The 10,106-nt window shown below is 37.0% G+C and overlaps 1 protein-coding gene across 3 annotated transcripts in view; it reads right to left on the bottom strand.

Moving 5' to 3' along the window:
• Positions 1 to 118: 118 nt before the first annotated feature.
• The window catches only part of LOC125252264 (calcium/calmodulin-dependent protein kinase kinase 2), a 29,194-nt gene continuing 19,206 nt past the window's right edge, over positions 119 to 10,106 (bottom strand). The window contains exons 10-17 of one of the 3 annotated variants that reach the window (XM_048165445.1): positions 9,866 to 10,065; positions 9,718 to 9,771; positions 9,507 to 9,580; positions 9,337 to 9,424; positions 8,412 to 8,543; positions 8,130 to 8,230; positions 4,578 to 4,628; positions 119 to 3,792 (exon numbers count right to left, since the gene is read on the bottom strand). In XM_048165445.1, the coding sequence (XP_048021402.1) occupies positions 3,720 to 3,792; positions 4,578 to 4,628; positions 8,130 to 8,230; positions 8,412 to 8,543; positions 9,337 to 9,424; positions 9,507 to 9,580; positions 9,718 to 9,771; positions 9,866 to 10,065 (773 nt within the window). In that variant the 3' untranslated portion in view covers positions 119 to 3,719. Of the gene's footprint in view, positions 3,793 to 4,577; positions 4,629 to 6,875; positions 7,699 to 8,129; positions 8,231 to 8,411; positions 8,544 to 9,336; positions 9,425 to 9,506; positions 9,581 to 9,717; positions 9,772 to 9,865; positions 10,066 to 10,106 lie in introns of those variants that run through there. The other 2 variants (XM_048165446.1, XM_048165447.1) reach the window with 2 other exon arrangements.

Genomic DNA, 10,106 nt, shown 5'->3' with positions numbered 1-10,106 from the left:
TAGGCCTATTGTTTGAAAACTGCCTGATTCTTTTTTTTTCTTTTTTCTTTAAAAAAAAAAAAAAGCAAATATTATTAAAATATGTTTAAAAAAAAGAATAATAAGAAAAAAGCAAAACTAAAGGCAACTTCAATTTATTCAAATAATCAACTGGATACAATATATAGAATGATCAGTAATGAGATCAGAGGATGCTGTAAAGAGCTCAAACATGCTTTGAAAACATGCTGAATGAAATAGCGTGGTTGTGACGGCATGCATTTATGTAACATGTAAACAGCCCTCTCAACAGTGCTCAAAACGCAATCGCTTTTGTGATATGGATGCAAACATTTACCCTAGCCCTTCAGGAAATACTGGGCAGATACAGTGAGGAATGATATTGAGAAGTTAGAAATGTACAGTACAGCGTTCCCTTTCAAAATACACCTCTACAATCAATCATTTCAAACTACCGTTCGCATGGTCAGTATTTGAGAAAGTGGTTATACATGAGAAACTGAAAAATGCTGTCTTTGATTTCAGCTGGTGAATTTTGCTCCTAGTTTTGATCGTACAGAAGAATAAAACATGGTTACAGAGACCTCATCCTTCAGTTAAAGTTAATAAACATGCATCTTTTGAACAATTCCAATGTGCAAAGATAAATCTCCATATATATATTTAGATTTTCTCTAAAAATATTTACTCAAAAAACGGGAACGGTGCTTCTCTGGTCCTGAATATATTACTTAAAGGTGCAGTATGTTATATTGACAGTCTTACACTGCAAGTTGATCAGGTAGTATATATACGTTTGCAATATTTTATTGCTTTTTTTGGTCGGGTCGAATCTGCGATCTCCAGTTTGTTTGCTGGTTTCCATGGCCAGGGAAAAAATCCAGCTAAAACCAGCCTAAGCTGGTCAGGCTGGTTTTAGCTGGTCTCCCAGCCTGGTCATAGCTGGTTTTAGAAGGGTTTTGGTTAGCTAGGAGACTGGGAGACCAGCTTAAACCAGCTGAACACCAGCTAACCCAGGCTGGGAGACCAGCTAAAACCAGCTACTTCCAGCTTAAACCAGCTAAGACCAGCCAACCAGGTTGCCAGATTTCCACAACAAAACCAGTCCAACTGCTACTCAAAACTAGCCCAATCGTGTTTCAGGTGGGCCCCACAGTAAAAATCACGTTCTGGAGGGTAAAATCCCCGTTTTTGACAGGGTTACCCTGGTCAAATTGCATTTCAGGGGGTAAATATAATGTTATTTTGGGGCTGCTTCAACCCGCGGACATGAAAAACAACCCGCGGCAACAGGACTTGGCAACACTGTCCATGGCTGCAATTCGCTGTGTTTTCCGCCAACTGGCAACCTGGGATGTCGAAATATTATTGGGTAAAGCGGCAGTGGGCGGGATCACACAGACCAAAACAAAAATATACATTCCGACACGGAATGCACATTTCAAAGTAGAATAACTGGTTGTTTTTCAGAGAAACAAGTGTTTGAACTTAGAATCTCTGCATATTATGGTATTTTTATGCTTTAGTACGGTCAAAAAATGACATACAGCACCTTTAAAGGTCATCAAAAACTGTTCAGCAAATCATTAAAATGTTCACTTACATGTAGTGACATTGTATAACCAGCTTCGGTCTGTCGGCGCACATGCATATTTGAGTTAAAATTACACGTTTGCTTCAATTTTCAATAATCAACATCCAATAGAACAAACACAAAGGACCAACCGACTGACTTACAAAGTCCAGAACTGCACCACAATGTGAGATTTCTTATGCATAGTAATAGTACCTACACAAAAATAAATCTCTAAAAGAGAGAGAGAGAAAAAAAAAGTCACAAAAAACAAGTACTATAAAATACAGCAAAGTTTAACATGCGGGAAAAAAAAGTTAAAGAAAATTGACTTTAGCTACAAGGTAAACCAACAACATACATTCAACCTACTTGTGCAGAAAAGACTCCCCTGATACATGGAAGCATGAATTATGTTATAAATCAGTGGTGGAAAAGCACCATCACTCAGACATGTTGAAACTACAGCTAAAACAATCATAGAAAAATCATCAACACAGGAGATACATGACCGTAGTGCACATTGAGAAAATCTCAACAGGGCTTTGGACTATTTTTGCTAACTTTAAAACTGAGCTTAAGCAAGTTACTTTATTTCTACACTGTCTAGAACAGCTTATTTAAAATCCCAAATTCTACTTTATCTACAATTCTATTGTACCAAAAAACTCTACACATGTACTGGTGATCTATGCTACACTTATGAGTATGAAAATGTAAGGCATACATTTGTGTCAAAACAGACTGACAAACATTGATTCCTTAAGTGAAAAGTCATGCATAGATTGCACAAAGTTATTGTATTTCCTCAAGAACGTTAGAGTAGGATATAGAAATGGCGATAACTAATTCACTCTGATCATGACGAAGTCGGAAATGCACTACTACATGGCATTTTGGTAACTCTACACAGGGAAAGGAAGCGAAATTACAGTAAGAGACTGTTACCTTCATGATTAAAAGGGTCACGTTACATACAAGGAGAAGAATGGTCACAATGCCTACAGTGGCATTCCCTAGATGTTCGTTGTGCCCTAAATAATTGAACTACTATTCAAAAACATGCTATGCATAATACTCTGATCTCTTGGATTTGGACTTTGTTGTATTAAAAAGGAAGTTTACAGATAGTTTCCAGGTCTGGTCCTGTTCACCATCTACAGCGCAGACATTATTATACAAACACAAAGCTGTGTGATTTGATATATGAACAAACACACATACAAACATATCTGTATTTTCCCTAAATCACACCCTGAAGTGTCTCCTTACTGTATTTATACACATTTCCTGGCTGCAAAATTTGAAGAATTTGATTTCTTAAAAACTCACTTAAAATTAATTCAATTCTTTTTTTTTTTTAATGTTTTTATTATTATGTTCAAATTTTATCATACTTTATTCAAACAAACCTGATTTTTCAGAAGATTTGAAATTAATTTATGATGAAAGTCTGAGCAATTTTTCTTTTATTATTTTCAAATTCAGTTCTAAAAATCTAATGAGATCTGTAAAACTGCAATCAAGCAGCATGTCTATCTAACAACTGATGAGTGATGGACAAACCTAAGAAATCATAAATTTCTTCTAAAAACTTAGTGAATATTGTGTGCAAATTTGAGGAATTTTAATCATTAAAGGTCATTTATTCTTTTATTTGCCTTTATAATATATATATATATATATATATATATATATATATATATATATATATATAGCTTAATTTTGTCAAACCTGTTTTTTGAGGAGATTTTCAAAATGAAATGAATTGCAAAACTTAAATCAAACAGAATGTCTCTCTAATTAATGACTGAAGTCGCAAATTTCTTGTAAAAAATTCTTAAAGGTTATTATCCGTTCAGCCTTCAGTGGCGCCCCCTAGCTGAAGTAGAGTCTCCGTGCCGGAGAGGAGAGTAGAAACACGCGCACACAGAAAACAGGTCCTGAGAGATGGCAGAGACCTGGGCGGACAGATACGGTGCATGCTGCTGTGGACTGTACAAATGCATGCATGAGCGGGTGGGCACCCTCCACATCAACAACTTCCTTCCGTCCACGCCCCAGCCCCAGGTCCATATCCTGGCCTTCTGGAAGCCACAACAGCCCCATCCTGATGCATTTCCCCCGAGTAAGACGCCCACAATTATCAGGAAAGAACTTCATCCTCGCCCACGAAGGGCAGCTCCATGCTCCGCATGCCTTCCTCGCTCTCTTGTTTCCTAGGAAACAGACAAATGTGGAGGTTTAAAATAACCGCACATTCTAGGCGCGTCAACCTGTCTGCAGCAATGCAGACTGTTGTTAAGTGTTGCTAGAATTGTTAGGCAGAGGGGAAATTAAGTCAGCGCGAGGGGGAGCACATGGCATCGCACCAGTCATATGCTAGGGGTCAGATGGAGGCACATGAGAGTGACTGACTACCATGTTTTTGCCAGAGGTTGTACCGGGGAGGCCAGGACTGTGGCGCCACATGCAAATGCACCCAGTCCAACAAACCAATCAGAGTCCTCGTAAAAAAAAAAAATTATATACCATGGCTGGGTGGCAAATCAGGATGCTCTTTTCTTTTCGTTGCTGAGATTACCCATGAGGAGCATGCAGATATTTAGAAGGACCTGGAAAACATCATCCTGAACTGCCCATTAACTTATATTTATCTGTTAAAACATTACATGCAAAATATAAATGCTTGATGAACTATTAAAAGTAGCTTAAATACATACAAGAGGTTTTTAGGAGGGAATATCATGAATATTTTGGATATTACATGCATAAAAAGCCGTTTATTAGGTAGGAAAACAAGCGGGAAAGCTTGTTATTCTTTAAGCCATCTGAATGCTAATTGTTTTGATCTTAAAAGCATGCTAAAAACACCATGTCATTCATTTTAAGTGCAGATCATTCAATATGGGCATGACCATTATCTCTTACATATACATATAATACAGGTGGAGGAGAGTGAACAGGACATAGGTGGAGCGCTAACAGGCTAGCGGAGCTTTACCTGGGGGTAACGAGATTGCGGCAGTATTTCAAACTCCCTGCTCTCCCTTTTCTAGACGGTAGGAGAGATGCGGATATGTGAGAATTCTTAAATCGGAGTGTATCTATCAAATATTCCTGAAAACACGACTAAACAAAAGGCTTAAAAGAATACTTCATGCTAAATATTACTCGAACATGCTATTGATTACCACAGAAAATAATTTATACTTGCTCCTAGGGTTTTGAAAACCAACAAAAAATGTGGGTAAAGTAACAAGTAGTAATTAACCTAGCATAGCATTGAGCACTGCTGCAAAGGGGGCGCTCATGAGCCAAAAAAATGGTGACTATATAGCAGTGACTGAAAATGCATACTTTCCTACTATATAATAGGTGAAAAAAGTAGTATATCCAAATTCACAGTATTCATAAAACAGTAGGTGAAAAGTAACCGGATGACCTACTACTTCTGGTGAGATTCTGACATGCGCATGCAATGGGCACTTTATTATCCCATGAGGCTTTTGTGAGTGGCAGTGACGTGACGCAACTGATGCTGTAACTCACATGATAATGGCAACATGGCTGGATTCCATTCATACTACACACATATAGGATGTACTTGAGAAAAAAAAAATTAATGTAGCAAATACTCAAACAGTATGTGATTTTAAACGCATCTTATGGTGTTGTGGATTTTATGGATGCACACAAGTGAAGGCCACAAGTCCACATCAAGTGTCATTTGGACAGAGCCTTGTGTGAAGCATTTTAGCTTAGCAGGCTAATCAGTTAGCTAACGGAAAGTACAATAAAAGTGTTTAAAGGCACAAAATGTAGTTTTTCATCACTAGAGTTCGCTTATTCAAAACAAAGGCGTAGCTTGATGACGCCTTGATTTTGGATTTTTGGCAGTAGAGCTTATTATGCCGCAGGCGACCGCTTCCATTTCTTCTGGTCGTGTATGTGGGGTAAAGCAGTGCTGTTTTATCATATTAGATACATTTGTGTGTTGAAAGTTGTTATAATGCTATTCTGCATTCGCTCAGCAGCTACTATAAGACACTTGTTGCACACTGCAGTAAGCTAGATCGATATTAGGCATGGTAAAACATGGTACTCGCAGTAAATCAAGAAAATGAGATTTAAACAATAAGACCTACTGTGTTAAGCTATAGAACAATGATTAGTGTCTTTGGTGTTTCCATGGTTTCTTCAAAATAAAACGAGGATAACGCGGATATGATGTCATTGATAGGCGACGCACGGACACAGTCCGTCTCCTGGTAAAAAATTGCTTATTTCTCTGGATTTAAACATTCTTGGAAACATTTGGGATAATGTAAGTACACAAGTCAACAACACATTAAACATTGTTCTAGTGGTTTTTGTATATTTTAATCCAAAAAAATGTTAACATGTAGCTTTGGTTTCAAAATGTGAAATATGATTTGTGACATATGATTTGAAAGCCATTAATTTATTAATTGAGAGAAAATAACCATTTTTAATTTAAAAATGCAATAAACTCCTGTGATGCAAAGCTGAATTTTTAGCAGCCACTACTCCAGAAATCACATGATCCTTCAGAAATCCTTCTAATACGTTGATTTTGTGTTAGAGAATCCTTTCTTATTACTATCATCAATGTTGAAAACAGTTGTGCTGCTTCATATTTTTGATACTTTTTTCCCCAGAATTCTTTTATGAATAGTAAGTAAAAAAAAAAAAAAAAAAACAGCATTTAGGGGAAAATGGGGTGAGTTGTGCCAGTTTTTACTCAAAGTGACTTTAAAGTGAGGCCATGGCAGTAATGCCTTCAACTTAAGAATGTACATATATTTCAGGATGTGGTGAATCCCTGAGAACAATAAATTGTTTCACAAATATAGCTTTTGGGAAAAAAGTGGTCTTGTGGCACAACTTGCCCCTGCCTGGTGCGGGGTAAGTTGTGCCTTTGGGGAGAATACGTTGGGGTAAATTGTGCCAGTCATTTCTGAAGTAAATCAGAACATTTGAATGTTTTGAACTGTAATGCTATATGAAAGCAAGACAAATTCAATACAAAATTACTAATTTAAGGTTTATTTAGATATTGTTACCCTATTAAACTGTTGGAATAAGTCATATTTTGTAGTTTTTGGGAAAACACAAAAACTTAAATACACAATATATGATATCTGTGAATCATTTCAGGCAAAAATGCTTTCTAAGAAAATGTTTGTTTGTTTATCCATGTCTTTTTAGATTAACTGGTATCAATCTCAGACAAAATAATTTGCCAGGTCTATGGAAACACTACTTAGAGGTTGTTCCACATTATTAAGCAAGTCTCAGTTCTCATGCAATATGGGGAGGAAGAAAGATCTTTCTGAAGATGAAAATACCTGTTTGCTGCTGAACACTGGCTTTTTTTTTTTTTTTTTATAGCCGCCCTTTTTTTGACAGGATCTTTCATGAATAAACCTTTATCTGACCGAGTTCTGCTGTGCTCTAAATCACTCACAAATCTTATGATAATTTGATCATCTCCATTCAGTTTTCACACAATATTAGTTGTTTTTATGCCTTTTGCACAACATTGCACCATTTCATGCTTTTCATCTTCAGAAAGTGTGTTTTATAAGTGCGTGGCATGATGGGTTTTGGTCTAAAATCAAGAATGTGACATAGTTTAACAGCTAAAATGTAAGAGTACAATGTACAATTAAAATTAATAATATGTTGAAAATAATCATAAGTGGGGGTCACTGGCACAACTTAACCCAGGCCCTTTGGCACAAATCACCCTGGACCCACAAGTTTGAAAAGCTAGCATGATCTAGCAGTTAAGGGCTAACATCATGCTAACTGTATAGACTCATTGTGTAGCCTGCTAAAGCACTAAAACATGTGTGAAATGTTTTCAAACTTGTCTATAATTGTTCAGACACTACAATCAAAAAACCTTTGAAGGTTACTTTGAAGGGAACTAAACAGTTTTTTGAGCTAAAATGTGCTTTCCTCTCATGCCATGTGTCTCTCTTATTTCGAGAATGAGTAAAATGGATGGCTTTTCAAAATGATGTGGTCACGACCAATTTCTTCTATGGTTTTCCAGAAACAATGGGTGGAACTGGCACAAATCACCCCACTCTCCCCTATTTGAAATGGAAATAGAAATATTTCATAACATTATAAATGTCTTTACTGTGACTTTTGATCAATTTAAATGCATCCTTGCTGAATAAAAAGTATTTTAAAGGATAGGCTTACATTTTAGGTGCATTACTATAAACACATTTTTTGATTGTATTTAAGGAATTGAGAAAGTAGTCAAAATTATTTTCTGTGGAAATGCTGTGCATAGACAAACTCTATTTAACCTGAAAATACATTTACGCTTTATCATTATACTATTACAGTAGGACCTAGTATAGTGACATAGCATTGTTTAAAGTACGTCTATACTAGTAGGTTCAATTAAATTACTGTCAAACCAGCAATGATCACTGAAACCACTGCAGAAATCCAAGTCTACGTTCAGGAAGTCTGTTCCAGTTATAGCCCATCCCTAATGAGGAAGACTTACGATAGCACGTGTCCTGGTGCGGCGGGACTTCTGTCTTCCCTGCGGCCCCAATCAAATGGGTTTCCAAAAGAACGTTTGCGCAACATAGTCCTAACCAAGATCTGTAGCAGAGAGCATGCAGCAAGTATAAGTAACTCCAAAAACAAGCATTGGGTTGTAATCTTTGTGGGTCATTAATCTGTTTATTCATTTGATGTGGTCATTAGCATTGAATACATTATGTGGGATCATACAAATGAATTAAAATTGTCTAAACAGGCCACCAGGGGCTTGCGAACTCACCACAGTGGCCAGGCTGGGGATGTGCTTGACAGAGTTTTCCACCTCCTCCTCCGTCACTTCTATCAGGCTGCAGCAGTTGTCGTCCTCAGGGGGGAGGGGCTCAGCGCCGTGCCGCGTCACCCATGGGTGCACCTACAACAACAACGGAACAAAAATCCTGCTTTGATATCATTAATTAACTCAAGACTGTGTCTAGGCAGCTGGAGTGTCCTATATTCACACAGGAAGTGCTTTGAAATCATCTTTTAAGAATAAGGAAGAGTTTTATTTTTGGTTCAATTGAAGTACAGAGGCTAAATTTAACATTATAAGAAAAACGACACTACCCTGTACAAAATTAAAAGAAAAGAAATTAATACTTTTATTCAGCAATGATACATTAAATTAATCAAAAATTAAAGTAAAAAACATTATTAATGTAAAAAAGACTTATTAAGACTAGCACAAGTGTATTCAATATTGATAATTGCGCACCAAATCAGGGATCAAGGATCACGTGACACTGAAGACTGGAGTAATGATGCTGAAAATTCAGCTTTGCCATCAAATTACATTTTAAAATATATTCAAATAAAAACAGTTATTTAAACTGCAATCATATTTCACAATATTACTGTTTTACTGTATTTTTGATTAAATAAATGCATAAATACCTTGGTAAGAATAAGAGGCTTCTTTCAAAAACATAAAAATAATAATAATAATAATAATCTTACCAACCCAAACTTTTGAACGGTTGTGTGTATAAGTGGAAAAACAAAACATCAACCAATAGAGTGATTCTGGGGTGAAACAGCTTGTTTTTCTGACCAATCACAGATGAGTGCTAGGCATTACTGGTGTCGTTTGTGGTTCTGAAATTACGCTTTTCACCTATGATGAACTGGAAGGGGACGTCCTTGGTGAATAAAAGAGTCATACTGACCTTGATTTGTGGGACAGTTATTCTGGTTTCAGGATTCTTGTCCAACATTTTAAAAAGAAGGTCCTTTAAGTCATCCGATATGTCCGCACTGTTAAGTGGTAGAAAAACACTATCAATGTCAAAACGGTGGGATGAGGGGAAGGTTTTTCAGGCTCAGGAGAAATACTCACTTCTCGGGAAGCTCCACTGGTTGGGTCTTGATCTTCTGATGGAGGCTCAAAATACGCTCATCCATAAAAGGACACTGTGGAGAGAGGAAGTAAAGTCAAAGGCAACATCCGTTTTACATATTTTTCTTGCACAGTTTTGCTGAATTTAATTTTGGATTATTTTTAACACTGCATATTTAATGAGAAATATGAAGGTCCAAACAAGCCATACCACTCCAAAGATGAAACAATACAAGGTGACTCCCATTGCCCACACATCCAGAGCCTATAGAAACATGATGTTAACTTAATTAAATCAAAATTGACAGCAATATGGACAGGCTATTAGAGAAACTAGCTTATAAAAAAGAGCATTTAACCTTTCCAGAGAAGTTCTTGCGTGTCTCTGAAAGGGTCTCTGGGGCAAGAAACGCTGGCGTTCCCACTGTGCTGGTCAGCAGGGCATCCGTTCCCTCAAACTGGTTACTGACCCCAAAGTCGGCAATCTTAACGTGGCCATCTTCTCCCACCAGCAGGTTGGAAGGCTTGATGTCCCGATGGATGATTTTCTGATAATGTACTGTTGAGGATGGATAGTTATCATCACTTTTGATCATTATT

This window comes from Megalobrama amblycephala, linkage group LG18 (assembly GCF_018812025.1).
Source record: "Megalobrama amblycephala isolate DHTTF-2021 linkage group LG18, ASM1881202v1, whole genome shotgun sequence".
Lineage (NCBI taxonomy): Eukaryota > Metazoa > Chordata > Actinopteri > Cypriniformes > Xenocyprididae > Megalobrama > Megalobrama amblycephala.
The sequence above is the reverse complement of the archived record's forward strand: the minus strand, read 5'-3'. Positions and strand labels throughout refer to the sequence as shown.